The 19,727-nt window shown below is 41.4% G+C and overlaps 1 protein-coding gene across 2 annotated transcripts in view; it reads left to right on the top strand.

Annotated features, from left to right (window-relative positions):
* Positions 1-19,727, top strand: part of slco4a1 (solute carrier organic anion transporter family, member 4A1) — a 159,937-nt gene that overhangs the window by 119,328 nt on the left and 20,882 nt on the right. For both annotated transcript variants that reach the window (XM_055652092.1, XM_055652091.1), the window contains exons 5-6: positions 1,609-1,699; positions 6,669-6,790. In XM_055652092.1, the coding sequence (XP_055508067.1) occupies positions 1,609-1,699; positions 6,669-6,790 (213 nt within the window). The remainder of the gene's footprint in view (positions 1-1,608; positions 1,700-6,668; positions 6,791-19,727) is intronic.

The following is a 19,727-nucleotide window of genomic DNA, read 5'->3' as shown; positions in this document are numbered from 1 at the left end:
AGCCAGCCAACTTTCAATAAGCCAGAGATACACAGCTGTGAAGTTCGGCGGACATTTAACATTACCGATTGGTTATCCTTTTCCCCAATAAGCCAATAAAAATGATCGGTCAGCAAAGGCGATTAACTAAAACTGCCTACAACTACCTCGACTACCAGTAACTACATGGTGACCCCACTACAACTGCACCTACGACTGCAGGATTATCAATCTTCTCCATGGCAATCAATTTTTGGTTGCAGAAAAATTTTCAACATACGACTAGTTGCCAGAGTGCGGGAATTCATCTAAGAGCACACATCCCAACTTCATTTGTAGTGTTGTAGATTAATTGGCAACCTTAACTTGCTGCCGGTGTGTGGGAGAGTGATAGAGCCAGAGGTTTGATTGAAATTGGGAGAATTAGTATTGGTGTGGGATTAGTGTAGATGGGTGCATGAGGATTAGCATGAACACAGCCGTTCCATTCTCTGTGACACTAATGTTATCGTTAATTGTAAGGAAAACTGAGAAGTTACGTTTAGTTTAGTCTAGCCCATGACCACCTGTACTCTAGTTCCATCCTACACACACAAGGGACAATCTACTGAAACCAATTAACCTACAATCTGCATGTCTTTGGAATGAGGGAGTAAAACAGAATAGCCAGTGAAATCCCAAACGGTCACAGAGAGGATGTGTTAAATGCATACAGACAGCGCCCATAGTCGGGATCAAAGCCAGGTCTCCCGCGCTGCGAGGCAGCAACTCTACCGCTGCGCCACTGTGCTGCTCCTAAAACAGGGAAGTTATGCTTTTTTTTAATGTATGGCATTGGTGAAACAACAGCAGCATTATTAGGTTTGGCATTGGTCTCTTTTCTTTGTTTTAAGGAAAGACGTTAACACTTTGGAAGTAGATTTGATTACTCACTAAAATTACTTGCAAGTTGTCATATTACAAATGTTTAGAGAGGCCAGGAATTTAGAAGAGTGAGAACTGACCTGATTAAAACAAATCAAATTCTAAGGAGTCTTTGACAAGGTAAATATGGAGGAGATGTTTCTTGATGTCGGAGAATCTAGAAATGGAGGCATGGTTTGAGAATAAAGGCCATATAAGATTAATAAGGGTAATTTGTATTTTCCACAGGGTCTTCGAAACTGTCTTTCTCAGTTGGGTCTTCAACTATTTTTAAAGCAGAGATACGTAAATACTTGGCAAGTAAAGGTGTGCAAGATTACCAAGGGTAGCAGAGTTAAGGTTACAATGGGATCAACCATGATCTTATTAAATGGCGGAGCTGAGTGGATTACTCCTGCTCTGACAGATGTTATTGTATATGTTGGCGAAACTCAGCGGGTGCAGCAGCATTTATGGAGCGAAGGAAATAGGCAACGTTTCGGGCCGAAACCCTTCTTTAGACTGAAGAAGGGTTTCGGCCCGAAACGTTGCCTATTTCCTTCGCTCCATAGATGCTGCTGCACCCGCTGAGTTTCTCCAGCTTTTTTGTGTACCTTTGATTCTCCAGCATCTGCAGTTCCTTCTTAAACACTTATTGTATATGTTAATGCATTATGCGAGTAATGTGCAATTTCTGAAGTAATTCATTTTTGCTTCTATTTCAAGCTATTTTCTACACAGCAGCTATTGTTGGACCAGCAGCTGGCTACTTACTTGGAGGCTTTTTCCTCCAAATGTACACTGAGATAAACACCACGTGAGTAACAACCTTTGTGATTTACCGACTAATTGTGAGTTTTCTTGCAATCCAGCTTCCCCGAGAATTTGATTTGATAACTATAGCCATGGTTGAACTGCTTTACTGCTATAAATCTGTTTCACAAAAGACAAGGACAAGCCACATTTCTCACGATCTTTATAATACTTGGAGCCTAGCTTACACGTGCAGTCTAAACAGTATCTGAGCTATTTACCCAGAGCTTTATTTTTTGTCCCTACCTTTTGCTGTTTTGATCCTGTTCTTTTTTTAATTTTTCTATTGGATCTCTGTTCCATGTCTCCTTTCCGTGACTCATTCACTGTGATGTTTTTCATGTTGTTGCTAGACTTAATTGAAACATTACTTATGATTCCGTTCCAGAGCTCGCCAGCACTTTATATCCTGTTTCAAATATGCGTAGAAACAAGGAATTGCCGATGCTGGTTTACACAAAAAGACGCAAAGTGCTGGAGTAACTCAGCAGGTTAGGCAACATCTCTGGAGAACATGGATAGGTGACGTTCCAGGTCAGGGCCCTTCTACAGACCAACCTGAAGAAAGGTCCTGACTCGAAATGTCACCTGTCTATGTTCTCCAGAGATTCTGCCTGTCTGACCTGCTGACTTAATCCAGTACTCTTTTGCAACATGCACAGTTTTTTTTTAGATAAGATTGAAGCTGTTAAACCATTTCCTTTCATTTATAATCAGGTGCAGTACATAATAAGTCAAAAATAAACACCACTTTCTACTTGAAAGCACGGGAGGGTGGAGTACAGGAGCAAATTCCTGCGTTCTGAATTCTTATTCTTGAGATCAAAGTGGTTGAACTAACACATCCGTGTTATGAGCTCCACCTGCTACCATTTTCGTTCAAAAATATAATCCGCCCCTTACTACATTCTGCTCTCATCTATGAACTTTATCATAAATATTAACTTAATCTCACGTGTACATTTTGGCATGACGTCATGAATTTCCTCAGATAAGTTACTGATCTACACAGATCAAAGCTGGAGCTCCAACATAGTTCCCAAGGGAACTCCTATTGTTGCACTTCGTCAAGTTGAATGACCTTCCGATCCCCTCTCACTCTCTATCTCATATGACCTATCCAATAACCAATCAATGTCTGCAAAGTTAATTGAATTTTTTGCAAGTGATCTCTTTTGAAGAATATGAGTAAATGGAAGTCCATGAAGACATTGTGTGATTCTACTGTGTTTAAAAAAAATTCTAAAGTGTTTAGCATACCTCAATTAGAAAATATTGCATTTGAAGAAAAAGTGCTTTTAAAAAAGCATACTGAAGCAACAGGAAAGCAGGGAATCGCGAAGGCTAAAAGGGTCATGAAAGGTTCTAGGTGAGCAGAATTAAAGAGAATCCCATGGCATTTTAGTGAATCCTACATCATTGGTAGGAGAACTATTGGAGAAGATCCTCTGGGATAGGATCTTCTCACATCTTGAGAAGCATTGACTTATTAGGGACAGTCGGCATGGTTATATGTAGGGGATATCATATCTTTCCAACTTGATTGAGTTTTTGGAGTAGGTGGCAAAAATCATTAATGAGGGGATGATAGTGAGTGAGGTATATGTGGACTTTAGTCAAGCTTCAGACAACATCCCTCTTGGTGGGATAATCTGGAAGATTAGCGCACACAGTTGGTTGGATGAAAAGGTGGCTTGTCCATAGGAGACAGAGTGAAACAGTGGAGTTATGGTATTGTGAGTGGAAATCTGTGAGTAGTGGCATTCTGCAACGATCTGTGTTGGAACCAGTTATTTTGTGATTTATATCAATAATTTGGACAAAAGTGTAGATGTAGGACGTGGGCTAATTAATATGTCTGCAGATGACAAAATAATTGTTGCGGATAGTGAGAAAGCCTGGCAACAGTTTGACAGGAAATAGACCGTTATGGGCAGAGAAATGGCAAATAGAAAAGAGAAATGGAGATTAATCAGGACAAGTGTGAGATATTTAATTTTGAGAGATCAAGTGGAAGAGGAAAGTCTACAGTCAATAGCAGGTCTCCCTAGAAGCACTGATATGCAGAGATATCTTGTGGTGCAAGGCCACAGTTCTCTAAAAGTGGCTATACAAGTAGATAGGGTGGTCCTTGCCGTCATCGGTCAGGATGTTGAGTGTGAAAGTCATAAAGTCATGTTACAGCTGCATAATATTGTGTATAGGCCACTGTAGAATACTGAGTGCAATTCGAGTCACTGCAATATAGGGAAGATTTGTAGGCCTTGGAGAGGTTGCAGAGGAGGTTTCCCAGAAAGTTGACACAAGAGGCTGCAGATGCTATAATTTAGGAGTAATGAGCAATCTGCTTGAAGAACTCAGTGAGTCGACCAACAGAGGGGGGGGGGGGGGGGGGAGGAGAATGGACTATCGATATTTTAAGCTTTCATCGTGACTATTGCCTGAATTAGAGAGCATTAGCAATGAGAAGAGGTTGGACAAACTTGGGTTGTTTTCTCCATAGTGTGAGGGGCTGATGGAAATATATAAATTTATGAGAGGCATAGCGAGGGAAGATAGTCAGACTCCTTTTCCAAGGATGACAATGTCAAATACTGGAGGCCATAGCTTTAAGAGGGGGAAAATTTGTAAACATTTACAAGGTACATTTTTCATACCGATAACGATACGTGCGTGATACACGTTGCTAGTAGAAGCAATGTTTGTGAGGCATTTAGACAAACACATGAACAGCCAGGGAATATAGCAGTATAGACTATGTTCAGGTAGATGTGCAGTTTAAATTGGAATTTTGCTCGGCGCAGATATCATGTGTCAAAGGGCCTGTTCGTGTATTGAACTATTCTTTGTTCAAAAATGAATTAATTCTTGCCACGTACTAAATAGTGGTTTTTGGAACACAGATTATTAGATGTTAAAAAAGAATTACTTGAAATTGATATGAAAATAATTTAGGAAAAGAGCAGTATTTGACCTTCAGTTGGCCCGAAGTAAGAATGTAAAGCCAATAATTACACAAAGGACCGTTTGGTCGTAATCTGTGCTTTTGTTTTTGTGTTCACAACAAAAAGATCATTCAAATCTCCGCATGTATGTTTTGGCATCAAAGGTACGGTTGCAAAATGTTCGGGTGACACAAAGAAGGTTGGGAAAGTAACGTGTGTAAAGGATAGAAAGAGGTGACAAATGGATACAGACAGATGAAGTGAGCATGCAAATGGTGTATACTGTGGAAAATGTGAAATTGTGCTTTAAGTGGAACATGTGAAGTTGTACATTATGACTGAGATAAAGAAGCATATTACCAAATGGTGAAGGAATGTAGAGATCTGAGATGCACGGGGTATCTAACTAAGTGTCTAAATGCCTAAAAGGCAGGGAGATGGTACAGCTAGTAGGGGAAAGTTAATAGAATGTTGTCATTTAATGCCAAGGAAATTGAGTACAATAGTAGAAAATTAAACTTAAAACAAATAAGGTATTGGTAAACCACATCTGGTGTATATGTTAGTCTCCTTATTTAAGGAAGGATGTAAAGGTACTGGAAGCAGTTCAGAGAAGACTTACACAATTAATACCAGAAATGGGTGCGCCAAAATACGCAAGGCTTGTATTCTTCACAGTTTATAAAAGTAAGAGCAGACTTGATTGAAAGATACAAAATCCTGAGAATTCGTGATGGGGTGGATGTGGAGACGATGTTTCCTCTTATTTGAGTATCTAGATCTAGGGGCCGCTATTCAAAAATAAGGGGCCACCATTTAAGTCGGAGATGTAGGCTCATGAAAATTTGGAACTCACTTCCTCAAGGGACGGTGGAAGGAGAGTCTGTGAATATTTTTAGGCCGGATGTAGATAGATGCTCGATAAGCAAGTGATTGAAATGTTACAGGGATGGGTGGAAAGGGTGGGGGTTACAATAATAATAATAATAATAATAATCTTTATTTATATAGCACTTTTCAACAAAACCAGTATTTGAACCAAAGTGCTTTACAGAGATTGATTAAATTAAATGAACAGATCAAATGTCAATATATCCATACAAAACAAAAAAGAGAAAAAAGAAAAAAGACACAGAACATAATTAGATCAAACATAATCTTAATAAATGCCAAAGCAAGCCTGAACAGCCTACTCCTGCTCGTAAATCCTATGGTTATAAATGATGTGGTTAAATCATGGAAAGAATGGTGAAATTGAGTGATTTGTGGACAACATTGTTTCTTGCCATTGCTAAATCTAATTTTATAATTGCGTTTATATTTCAATTCACTTAAACCAGCTGTATTATGACATCTTCTTCATTGGCAACAATGTGTCTTATCTCTGCATATTCATTTACATGTTGCTTATCATCTAGTTGTTAGTGAAAATGCTTTTATACATTCATCTATGTGAACTATGGTCACATCCTCAGGTTGTGTGGTCAAGTCCAGTTCTCAGGATTTCCCCACAAAAACATGTTTACACTTCACTGCGGGACTGTTGGGCGCTGCAAGGCCTAGAGATGAGGATAGTCAGTTGAGACTTTACACCAAGAGCTTCCTGATCTCCAGCTGAATACATGCAATGCTGTGGCTCTGAACTGAGGAACCGCAGGGATGTAATTTGCAGTATCCTGGCCACTATTTGTTCTTCACCCAAAACCACATCTTTAAATAAACTGCTCATTGCTATGTTGCTGCTGTGGAAACTTGTGTTCAGTTCAATGTCTGCAAACTATTCTTACTTGTCTGTAAAGCCAATGGGGTAATCGAGACAGGGAATTAAAGGTGCTTTGTAGATGAGTCATTTTTTCTTTTTTTTGCCTGCCTGAGATATTTGAAATCTCTTCATATATTTTGAAGATTATGGGTTTTAGAGAAATTACAATTTTTCATACATTATTTATTTTGTTATAGAAAAGTTACTTTGCATTTGAAGAATGTTGTGAATGGAATAAAACTAACAGCCGACTTTGGTTACTACAGGGTTAATCTTACTCCGGAGAATCCCCTGTGGGTGGGGGCATGGTGGGTCGGATTCCTTGGAGCCGGAGCAGCAGCTTTCCTCGTCTCTATCCCAATCTTCGGTTACCCTCGACAACTTCCAGGTACAGGACACATTATCATTTGCCCATGATATTAGTATAAAGAAGCTAAGTGCAATTCCACACAAGTAATTTGTCCATACATATATCCCTTTGTTATCATTTTTTCCACAGCAACAAATGGGTCATTGTGGGCTCCACCTTTCTTTGGTCAATCCGTGCCAGCTCTGACTTGTTCTGAACCTTTTCATACCTCTAGTGTTCCTCTCACCTGATTCTCAGCCTGAAGAAGGAGCTCAACCCGAAATGTCACCTATTCATTTTCCCAGAGATGCTGCCAGACCCACTGAGTTACTCCAGCATTTGTGTCTATCTTCAGTGTAAACCAGCATCCGCATTCCCTTCCCACATAATTTGTGGCAATTGTATTTGATACAACTCCCCCATGTAATTATTTGTGTGGTCAGTGCCTCAGTTAAAGTACAAAAGGAGGTTTACATAGAATAATTATAAATGTTTATCATAATTAATTCACTTTGAAAGTCAAGAATCTAGGTCAGAATTTTGTTTTTCTTATTAACTTTATTGATAAATATTAAGCAAATGTGAATATAACGAAGGCTGAAAGATGATGGATAATAATGTTTAAGCATGTTATTTGTATGGACATGTAAAAGGGATTTGATACAACTCCCTCATGAGTTATGGGCCAGTCCCACAGGTGATTTTTTAGGCAACTACAGGTGACAAGTTTGTCGCCACATGTTTGCCGGTGGTCACCGGGAGTAATCTCCTCAGTCGAGCAAAAAGCCGTAGTATCTTTGCGGTCACCGCTAAATTTTCAACATGTTGAAACATTTTTGGCAACAGTGGGTTTGACACCAATGAGCATAGCTTGACTTCTCCAGACGTAGGTGCTGTCGTAGATTGTGGCCGTTTTTTAGGCGACCAGCTACGACTATGACTTTTTTCCGAATTTCAAAATCCGCAGCCCAATCCGGAACCGGGAACAACTGCAGATCGCTCTGGCATCGACAGGGAAAACATTAATTGGGCCCGTTCGCGGGCCGGATGTGGAGGGAGAGGGAGGAGGAGAGAGGGGGGAGAGGTGGAGGGGAGAGAGGGAAGAGGAGAGAGGGGGAGGGGGAGAGGTAGAAACAAAAGTATTCAAGAGTCTGTATCTTAGACACTACAATGTTACCTAAAATGTAGTCATCAATAATTATAGTATTATACACTATATAATTTATACTTATTTGTAAAAATCTCATAATCATATTGACTTTATTGTACAGTTTACAGAGATCCATTTCAAATTCTGTAGCTGGCTTATTGAGTTTTTATTTAAATAAATTTTGATTCACCCATGTCAAATTCAAAGGATGCAAAAGCTGTGAAGCGCAAAAGAACTGCAAGTTGGTGTAAAGTTGAATGGCTTAACGAAATAGTAAAAACTGCTAAACCAAAAGCCCATGAGGTCACGTATTTGCACAAGAATTCAGTGCGCACACACATTTGTAACAACATAAAAAATGCACAATGCAAGATTTCTGCGCACACGAACTACTAAACATTAGAGGGAACATTGGTTGCAGCTTGTCGGAGCTGGTCGCGGGTGGACATAGGTTGACTTCGGTTGACGCCTGTGTGGTCGTAGGTTGTCGTAGGTGGACGTATTAATGGGTCGCCGGTTGTCGGTAGCTTGCCGTAGCTTGACGTCGACTAGGTGGTAGGTTGTTGTAGCTTGTCGTAGACATTGTCGTGGGGGGGGGGGAGGTCCAGTCTCCGGTTTTTCGTCGACCTGCTATGACTATGAGAGTCGCCGGCAGTCGCCTAAAAAATCTTTACTGATTATTTTTGTCACATCAATAATTTATATTATATTCTCACCCCAGACTGATTGAAGTATTTTCGTAAATAAATCCAGTAAGATATACCCTGCAAGAAAACATGCCTTCTCATTTCTCTGGAGTAGATGGTCCACATCGCATCCACTGGTGAGCACTGCGCTCCAGCGTGGGTTTACAGGCCACACCAGTGCAGAGACATTGTGGTAATGAGAATAAACTTCATTTTATTACATTATAATATTCTCCCTACAGACACATCTGCAATTATTATCGCCTTTCTCCAGATGATTAAGGCAACACAGTGGCGCAATGGTACAGCTGCTGCCTCACAGTGTCACAGACCCAGACTCAATCCTGACCTTGGGTGCTGCCTGTTTGGAGTTTGCATGTTCTCCCTGTGTCCACATGGGTTTTCTATGGGTGCACCGGATTCTCCCCACATCCTAAAGATGTGCGGGTTTGCAGGTTAATTGGCCTCTGTAAAGTGCCCCTTGTGTGTACGATGCAAACATGGGATAACATAGAACTAATCTGAATGGGTGAACGATGGTCAGCATGGATTCGGTGGGCTGAAGGGCCTGTTTCCATGCTATACCTCTAATCCAAACTAAACTAAACTTGAATTGACAATCAGGTGATAGGCAAAATGAATATTTTTAAAATTTGTTTTCAGGAATAATAAAATATAAGATGCAAGTTTAAAGACCTCGATAACTGAAAGAAAATAAATAAACTGACAATATGTTTTCTCAGTGTTTTACTCACTGAACCTTTCTAATGTTGTCTCAAGCATTGTGCAATAATGCTGCTGCATATAAAGTAACACAAATTTGTTCTTTAATGTGTTACAGAGATATTAATAATTAAGATTTTTATGATCACCATGCAATCGATTTTTTTGTTTCAATGTAGAATGGTTCTAAAGTGCAAAGAAATACTCTGAGAGAATTAATGCCTTGTTCACTTTGCTAAGATTGTGACATGTCCAGGAATTTTATATCATTCCAGCTGGCCTAAATATAATTTAGGGCGGCATGGTTGCGCTGCAGTAGAGTTGGTGCCTTGCAGAACCAGAGCCCAGGTTCGATCATGACTACAGGTGCTGTTTGTACGGAGTTTGTTTCTTTCGCCCCCTGACCACGCAGGTTGCCCCCGGGGGCTCCAGTTTACTCCCACACTCCAAAGGCATACAGATTTGTAGGTTAATTTGGCTTCTTGTAAATAGTCCCTAGTGTGCAGGATTGCGTAAGTGTACGGGGATCGCTGGTCAGCGCAGACACGGTGGGCCTTTTTCCACGCTGTATCTCTAACCTAAACTAAAATACCAAACTAAACAGCAAGACTGGAAATGCAGAAGGGCTTGGTATCATTGTTTATGATAATGAAATCTTACAAGTCTGAACTTCCCGCACATGCATCTCAGAAACGCACAAACAAAAACACAATGTGATGTGCACTGCAATGTCACGCGAGATGAGCTTATATCACCATTCCCTAAGGCGGAGACCAGAAGCACAGGATCTATTATCAAGCCACACCTTGGTTCCCACCTACACAAACACAACTACATTGTCTCCTGAGGCCATATCAGGATGCTGATAAATGGGGCTCGGGCCCTCGTGGTTAAGTAATTAGAGCCACTCCCTGAAATTCATTTTGCACCATTTGGCTTGATTCAAATGGATTGTAATTTTAATGCACTTTGAAGCCATATCGCTAAGTGTTAAAACAGCCAATAAACCCTGAACCTTTGAAGGAAAATATTAATTGCAACGTTATTAATAATCTGCCTGGTGATGGAATATGGAATGTAGAACAGTACAGCACAGAAACATCCTACATGTTTTTGGACATGGAAGTCAGAGAGAGAGTTCACTGAGCAAATGAGATCATGACATTAGTGGTACATGCATTCATCAATCCGTACATCCTTCATGTTACTGCATGCAGGAAGTATGCAGTAGCAGTTGAGAGACTAATGAGCTTGTTGCCAGGATGAGAGGACAATTGACCAAACTGTGATTTTGGAGCAGTGGAAGGTAAAGGGAATTTCAATCGGTGCTTAACATTATATGCAGCCTGGGCAGAATGAATGATTAGGATCTAATTAACTTTGAGGAGATCTCCATAATCACGGTCCATCCATAATGTAAGCTATTTTGACAAGAGTTAAGGGAAAACATTTTCAGCCAAATTATGATATGGGATCTGGAACTGTGCACCTCAAAGGGCAATGGAAACAGATTGCCTTTTCACATTGGTAAAGGTCCTTGAATAAGTATGTGATATTGTGGTGCTGAAAACCATTTAATTGAAGATAGGGCTACAAACTATAGAGGTCACTGCATTAACTCAATATTCAAGAGTGTTTATTTGTCATAAGGACCAGATGGCAACCATAACAATCAAATTCTTACTTGCTGCAGCTTTGCAGGCATTAGATGCAGCAACAACAACAAAACTAAATATACAATAAATTAGTAGTTTAGTTTTTTTGTAGATATGGCATGGAAACATGGCCCTTCGGCCCTCCAGGTCCGTGCAAGCCAGCAATCCCTGATGACTAATATTACCCTACACACACTAGGGACAGGTTTTACTTTTTATACAAAGCCAATTGACCTACAAACCTGTACATCTTTAGAGTGTGGGAGAAAACTGAAGATCTCGGAGAAAATCTACGCAGGTCACAAGGAGAATATACAAACTCCGTACAGACAGCGCCCATAGTCAGGATCGAACCTGGGTCTCTGGCACTGTAAGGCAATAGTGCTGCCGCTATGCCACCGTGCCGCCCAGTTATTCTAAATAAAATAGACTAGGCTTGTGCAAAATCAAAGTATGAAGAGCTATAACAATGGCACAAGTTCCGTAGCGGTTGGTGCTGAGGTAGGGGGTGTGGTTAGAATTGCGCAGGGAGGTTCAGGACACTCATGGTTAATGAGAGGGAGCTGTTCTTGAAGCTAGAGGTAACAGTTAGTGGACTACCACACTTTCTTCCTGATGGTAGCAGTGAGATGAGAACTTGCCCAGAGTGTGTAGGTCCTTGATGATATTGCGTTCATGGTCCAACACTTCCTGTAGATCCATTCGACGGTGACGAGGTCAATACCCATGATGGACTCGGAAACATCCACCATTTCCTGCAGCCTCCTTCATTCTTCCGAAATGTCAAAGACACATTTGCTCTCTCCATCCCAATGTTCACATATTAAGTAGAATATTAAATAGACAACTATAACAACAAAAGGGTTTCGGCCCGAAACGTCACCTATTTCCTTCGCTCCATAGATGCTGTTGCACCCGCTGAGTTTCTCCAGCATTTTTATGTACCTTCGATTTTCCAGCATCTGCAGTTCCTTCTTGAACAACAAAAGCATTGCTTGTTTTTACCAGCTTATTTGACCAGGGACAGTTCAAGCATTACAGTTATCTTTATCACTCCTGTGCAAGGGGAATGAAAACCAGGCAGGATTTCTAGTCCCACCTGCCTTGTTGCCAGTGCTTGTTTGTGAACGTCAACTGGATTACTTCCAATGCCAGAAATCTATTAGCCCTGAGGAGCCAAAATATCCTTTCACACACAATATCCCAACAGAAAGAATGATTCATCCATAGCTGACAAGAAGTTAAAGATAATATTAGATTAAAGAAAGAAGCATGTAGATCTGCCGGATACTGCCGTGAGGCGGAGGATTAGGCATATTTTATAACTCAGCGGAGGAGGACCACAAGATTGATTTGAAAAGAAAGGCAAAATAGGACATGAGTGTAGAGTGGGAAGAAACATTAAAAAAAAACAGACTGTCAGTGCCGATCTATGTTTATAAAGAGAAGAAAAGTAGGAAGGGCAAACGTAGAGACACTAGAGACTGCAGATGCTGGGAATTTGAACAGTATAACTGCTGGAAGAACTCTTTTGGTCAAGCAGCATCGAAAGCTAGCTGGTCAGCATTGGATGCTGCCTGGCCAACTGAGTCAATCCAGCAGTTTGTATTTTGCTTGAAAGAAAACGTGAGTTCCGATGAAAACAAGAGAATTTATAATAGGAAATAAGACAGAGGCAGAGGATTTAAATAACTACTTTGAGGCTCCCTTTTTGGAAGAAGATACCAAATATCTGCCTGATTTACCAGAGAGCTGTGGGTCACGTGAGTACAACAAATTGAAAGGAATAAGTACTCACAAAAAGAAAATGACTCCAGAAATGAGTGGGTTTGAAAGCTATTAAAACCCACGCACCCGATTATGTTCAATCCAAAGTTTGGAAAGTGGTGGCTTTGGAGATGGTGAATGGTCTGATAGCATAAACACCAAAATTGTTCCAATGGATTGGAGGGTAACGTGTGTTTTAAAGAATGGAGAGATAGAGAAAGAGGAAAGGAGAGAGAGAGGGGCAGATTGATACTTAATTTTGAGAAGCAAATTGCTGAAGTAACTCAACAGGTCAGGGAGCATCTCTGGAGGATGTAGGTGAAATTTGAGATCAGGACCCTTCTTCAGATTTAACTTCAGATACTTAACTTATGTTAAGCTTAATTTAACTTTGTTGGTTCCTCCCTGAGAATTGTGTTGGTTCCTCGCTTAGAACAGTTCGTTTTTATTAGGATATGTTCTCTGAGGATCATGAATTGCCTCGTTAATGTCTGCCACTGCTTGCCTGGTGGTTTTTCTGCTAATCTATCTGCCCAGTCCATGTTAGCCAATTTGATTCTCATTCAATTGTATTTACCTTTTAAGTTAAACATAATCGTTTCTGATACAAATTTCTCGCTCGCAAAATGTTAGTCAGGTGGACGTATGGTAAAGAAACGCTTGCCTCCATTGGGAAGGGTATTGAGCACAAAAGTTGGCACATCATGATGCAGCTGTTCAAGTTGTTGGAGAGACCACAATTGGAGTAACTGTGTGCAGCCCTGGTCACCTAGGTATAGGAAGGATGCCATTAAATTGGAAAGGATATAGAAGAGATTCACCAATATCTCAGGAGTCAGGGGTTATGGGGAGGACAGGAGAATGGGGTTAGGAGGGAGAGATCAGTCATGGTTGAATGGCGGTGTAGACTTGATGGGCCGAATGGCCTAATTCCTTATGACCTTACTCCTATTCCTTATGACCTTATGATATGTTACCTGGTCGTGCAGGCTTAAGGTATAGGGAAAGGTTGGATGGACTGGGACTTTTTTTCTTTAGAGAGTAGGAGGCTTAAGGGTGACCTTATTGGGCTATACTGATCATGTGTTGCATGGATAAAGTGATCTCCAAGGGCCAAGTACCTACTTCTGCTGCTATCTTGTACGTTTTTATCCATGATCAAACGTATAAGGAAATTACAGGTACTGCCTGAGCTGGAGATGGAAGGCAGTTACCTGCTTTAAAATCCCTGAGATGTTGTTTGATGGATAAGCTGCTGGGTTTACTGGTGCACTTAAAATGTATCATTAGCAATCCTTGGCTTTAGGAATTGAGAAAAGTGATAAAACACTCAAGAAGCAGAAGGGGAGGAGGAGGAGCAGTCAAGAGAATATACAAGAATCAAGTTTTAATCTCTAGATTTTAAAACATATATTATCTGAATAAAATACCAGATATTTTATTTTTATTTTATCAGATTTTTTAACCAAATGTCAATTCTGGTTTGACGATCCTAAATTTTTTATTTGAATTGTATTGGGAAATGATTTGGGTGTTGAGTTTAAATGTGGCGGACAAAAAGGTTCATCAATCACAAACTGAAATATGTGGCAGATCTTCAGGATCTGCATCTTTTACAAATAAAATAAACTGAAACGTTTCCGGGTGTCAGTATAGCCTTCTGTTATGACAACTTATCCGAATGAAATGCGCTCAATAATATTTTGTGTCGAAAATAAATCTGGTGCAGGGTCTCAATGTGAAACGTGAGTATAGGAGCAAAGAGGTCCTTGTGCAGTTGTACAGGGCCCTAGTGAGACCACAACTGGAGTATTGTGTGCAGTTTTGAACCCCTAATTTGAGGAAGGACATTCTTGCTATTGAGGGATTGCAGCGTAGGTTTACAAGGTTAATTCCCAGGATGGCGGGACTGTCGAATGCTGAGAGAATGGAGCGACTGGGCTTGTATACTCTGGAATTTTGAAGGATGAGAGGGCATCTTATTGAAACATAAGATTACAAAGGGTTTGGACATGCTAGAGGCAGGAAACATGTTCCAGATGTTGGGGGAGTCCAGAACCAGGTGCCACAGTTTAAGCATAAGGGGTAAGCCGTTTAGAACAGAGATGAGGAAACACTTTTTCACACAGAGTTGTGAGTGTGGAATTCTCTGCCTCATAGGGCAGTGGAGGCCAGTTCTCTGGATACGTTCAAGAGCTAGATAGGGCTCTTAAAGATAGCCGAGTCAGGGGATATGGGGAGAAGGCAGGAATGGGGTACAGATGGGGATGATCATGATCAGCCATAATCATATTGAATGGCGGTGCTGACTCGAAGGGCCGAATGGCCAATTCCTGCACCTATTGTCTATTGTAAACCACCTCTTTGCCAAAACAGATGCTGCTGAGTTCAAGCAACAGTTAGTTTTTTGCTCCAGATTCCAGCATCTGTAGTCTCTTGTAATCTACAGTATTTGTACTGTTTTAAGTAAAATAGTTTAAAACTTCTGTGCAGTAAAATATTTTGACCACAGGGTGTCATCATATCTCATAGTCATAGAATGACACAGTGTGGAAACATTCCCTTCAGCCCAGCTCGACCACACAGGCCAACAATGTCTGAGCCACACTAGTCCCACTTGCCTGCGCTTGGTCCATATCCCTCCAAACCAGTCCTATCCACTTACCTGTCTAACTGTTTCTTAAACGATGGAATAGTCCCAGCCTCAACTGGCAGCTTGTTCCATACACCCACCACCCTTTGTGTGAAAAAGTTACCCCTCGGATTCCTATTAAATCTTTTCCCCTTTACCTCTGGTTCTCGATTCCCCTACTCTGGGCAAAAGACTCTGTGCATCGACCTGATCTATTCCTCTCATGATTTTTGTCTACCTCTATAAGATCTCCCTTCATCCTCCTGCGTTCCATGGAATAGAGACCCAGCCTATTCAACCTCTCCCTATAGCTCACACACTCTAATCCTGGCAACATCCTCGTAAATCTTTTCTGAACCCTTTCAAGCTCGCCAATATCTTTCCTATAACATGGTGCCCAGAACTGAACACAATATTCTAAATGCGGTCTCACCAACGTCTTATAAATCTGCAACATGACCTCCCAAGTTCTCTACTCAATACTCTGACTGACCAAAGTGCCAAAAGGTTTGACCACCTTATCTACCTGCGACTCGACCTTCAAGGAACCATGCACCTGCACTCCAAGATCCCTCTGCTCAACAACACTACCTAGAGGCCTACCATTTACTGTGTAGGTCCAGGCCCATGTTCGATGTTCCAAAATGTAACACCTCACATATCTATTAAATTCCATCAACCATTCCTCCACCCACCTGGCCAATCGATCCAGATCCTACTGCAATCGTTCACAACCATCTTCACTATCTGCAAATCCACTAACTTTTGTATCATCAGCAAACTTGCTAATCTTGCCCTGTATGTTCTCATCCAAATCATTGATGTAGATGCCAAACAATAACAGGCCCAGCACCGAACCCCGAGGCACACCACGAGTAACAGGCCTCTAGTCTGAGAAGCAACCTCCCACCATTACCCTCTGCTCCCTTCCATGGAGCCAATTTGCTATCCATTCAGCTATCTCATGTTGGGTCCCATGCTATCTAACCTTCCAGACCAGCCTACCAGGCAGAACCTTGTTGAACACTTTTCTGAAGTCCACGTACACCACATCTACAACTCTGCCTTCCTCAATCTTTTTGGTCATGTCTTCAAAAAATTCATCAGATTTGTGAGACACGACCTCTACGTACTAAACCATGCTGACTAGCCTTTGCCCGTCCAAATGCCTGTATATCCTATCCCTCAGATTATTCTCCAGTAATTTACCAACTACAGATGTTAAGCTCACCAGCCTATAGTTCCCAGCATTTTCCCTGCAGCCCTTCTTGAAAAGAGGAACAACATTTGTCATCCTCCAGTCTTCCGGCACCTCTCCTGCATTGAAGGACGACTCGTAAATTTCAACCAGGGCTCCCGCAATTTCCTCTCTAATTTCCCACAATGTCCTCGGATATATCAGATCAGGCCCTGGAGATTTGTCTACCTTCAAACACGACAGTACATTCAGTACTTCTTCAACAGTAACCCTGACTGCTCTCAAACCACTTCCAGTGACTTCTCCAATTCCCTCCGTCCTACTGTCTTTCTCCTCGAAATACAGAGGAGAAATACTCATTTAGTATAGCTCCATCTCCTGTGGCTCTGCCCTTTGGTCCATAGGTGAGTACTCTCTCTATCTATTCAGTCAAAGGTCGTGCAGTGAAAATGAAAGTGGCAATGCTCGCGAACAACAAAACAACCAAACAAATTGTAGCACCTTGCAGGGTGGAAGAGGTCTCTCATGATTTTGTTTGCTCTGGAGTTGCACCTCCTGTTGTATAGTTCCTGCAGGGGGGTGAGTGAAGTTCCTATAGTGCGTTCAGCCGAACGCACTACTCTCTGCAGAGCCTTCTTGTCCTTGGCAGAGCAATTCCCAAACTAGATGGTAATGTTCCCGGACAAGATGCTTTCCACCGCCGCTGCGTAGAAGCACTGGAGGATCCTCGGAGACACTCTGAATTTCCTCACTTGCCTGAGGTGGTAAAGGCGCTGCCTCTCCTGTGGCTCCACATAGAGGTGACCGCTTTTATCCCTGAGTTGTCCCACTCTCTCTCTCTCTAGTTACCCTTTTCCCCCTTATGTATTTATAAAATAATTTGGGATTGTCCTTAATGTTACCTGCCAGAGTATCCCCTGGCCCCTTTTTGTCCTTCTGATTTCCTTTTTTAGTTTAGTCCTTAGTTCCCCCAAACTGATGCACTTGATCCCAGCTGCCTATACCTGTCCCATGCATCCTTCTTGTTTTTGACAAATGACTCAATTTCCGTCGTCAGCCAAGCTTCCTTACATTTGCTTGCTTTGCCCTTCACTATAACGGGGACGTACTCATTCTGAGCTTTCATCAGTACACTTTTAAAAACATCCTACTTTCCCCTCTAACAACCTGCTCCAGTCAACCTGAGCCAGACCTTCTCTCATCCCCTCAATGTTGGCCTTATCCTAGTTGAGCATTTTAACATGTGGACCCTCTCCATCCCTATCCATAACTATCTTAAACCTAATCGAAATGTGGTCACTGGTCCCAAATTCTGTGCTGAAAATTCAAATGTGCTTTTTAAGTTTATCCCAGTTTTTGTATCTGATGTAAATGTTTTTACTTTATTACAGAAGGTATTGGAGTTAATAGTAAAGCAATTGTACTGGAATTACTATGGGGCTTTGGTGAGGGTGAAACTTGGGTATTTTCTACAATCCCTTAGTTAAGGAAAGATATGCCTGCATTGCATGATATGCAGCAAAAGTTCACTAAGCTGATTCCTGAGTTGCAAGATTGGATTTTGCAAACAAATGAGGTTCAGCCAATAGTTTTATCCCCTCGCTTTTGAAGAATGAGAGGTGACTGTTCCTACCACTTATGACCTTATGACCTTAATACAGTTGAAAACTAAAAGAAAACTGCAACTCATTCACAATGGGATATTCTTTTCTTCTATACTTATTTGTTCAATTTTGTTTTGGCCACAATTTATCTTGCACCACTGTGAAATGAGCAGGAAGCCTGCATTGAGATCTCTCGCTGAGAATACTTTTGAATTTAGAAGACACAGAGTGCTGAATAGCTCAGCAGGTTAGGCAGCATCTCAGGACAACACGGATTGGCAACGTTTCTGGTCGGGGCACTTCAGTCAGTTTGAAGAAGGGTCCCAACCCGAAATGTGCCTATCCATGTTCTCTTGAGATGCTGCCTGACCTGCTGAGCGACTCCAGCACTCTGTGCCTTCTTTTGTAAACCGCCATCAGCAGTTCCGTGTGTCTACATACTCGTGATTGTGGTTGCTAAATATGTCCAGCAGAGGGCAGCAGCAATGCAGCTCTTTTCAGTTCTTTCACTGCCTTCAGAAATATGGATGTTACTTCTTTTAATCAGTGAACTTGCGGTTAACTCAAGACAGGACCACCACAGCGTATGAAATAAAAGTTATCAAAGAACCCAGTGCATATGATCATTACACACGCTTATCGCATCCTGACTCTTGGGATAAAGTTGAGAATCAGCATTTTATCCGTTCCTTTTATCAGTTAATCAGTGTATCTCACAGCTCATTTTTGATTTTACTATCAGCATTTGGTGATTTCTTGGACCCTGAGCTATTGGCTGATTGACCGATGATAGGTATGGATGAGGATTGACCACTAAGCAATAAAAATGCACCGTGGAAGCCTTTTGCACCCTTCCTTTGCGCTGACAGAACAGTTAGTCATAGAGTTGTACAGCGTGGAAGCAGGCCCTTCAGCTCAACTTGCCCACACCGGCCAACATGTCCCTGCTACGCTAGTCCCACCTGCCCATGTTTGGCCAATATCCATCCAAACCTGTCATACCCATGTACCTGTCTAACTGTTTCTTACTCATTGGGATAGTCCCTGCCTCAACTACCTCCTCCGGCAACTTGTTTCATACACCCACCACCCTTTGTGTGAAAAGGTTACCCCTCAGATTCCTATTAAATCTTTTCCCCTTCACCTTAAGCCTGCATCCTATGTTGAAATTATTTGTAGCATTACGCATGATCCATACTTCAGAGAGACTTCTTAAGGAAGGAATCTACATTGTGCTTTGGTTTGGAGTCATTTTGAGCCTTGGTGTCCAATTGACATTGTTTTGAGGAAATGCAAAGATACCAAGTGTATCAAGCAATAGTATACAATACCCATAGCTATTAGGAAGATAAAATATTTAGCTTTGTGGAACAAATATCCTGCATTAAATTATTGCTTAGCAATGCTTGAGATATACTCGATACTGTTAGATTTGAACATCCTGCTTTAAGTCTTCATTCTTCCTTTTTCATGTCCTGTAGCAATGATCTCTTTGCATTACTGCTTCACAGCGAGTAAATTATGTCCTGAATTTTTCCACACAAAACCCCTTTTAACATGG

This window comes from Leucoraja erinacea, chromosome 21 (genome assembly GCF_028641065.1).
Source record: "Leucoraja erinacea ecotype New England chromosome 21, Leri_hhj_1, whole genome shotgun sequence".
Classification (NCBI taxonomy): domain Eukaryota; kingdom Metazoa; phylum Chordata; class Chondrichthyes; order Rajiformes; family Rajidae; genus Leucoraja; species Leucoraja erinaceus.
The sequence above is the reverse complement of the archived record's forward strand: the minus strand, read 5'-3'. Positions and strand labels throughout refer to the sequence as shown.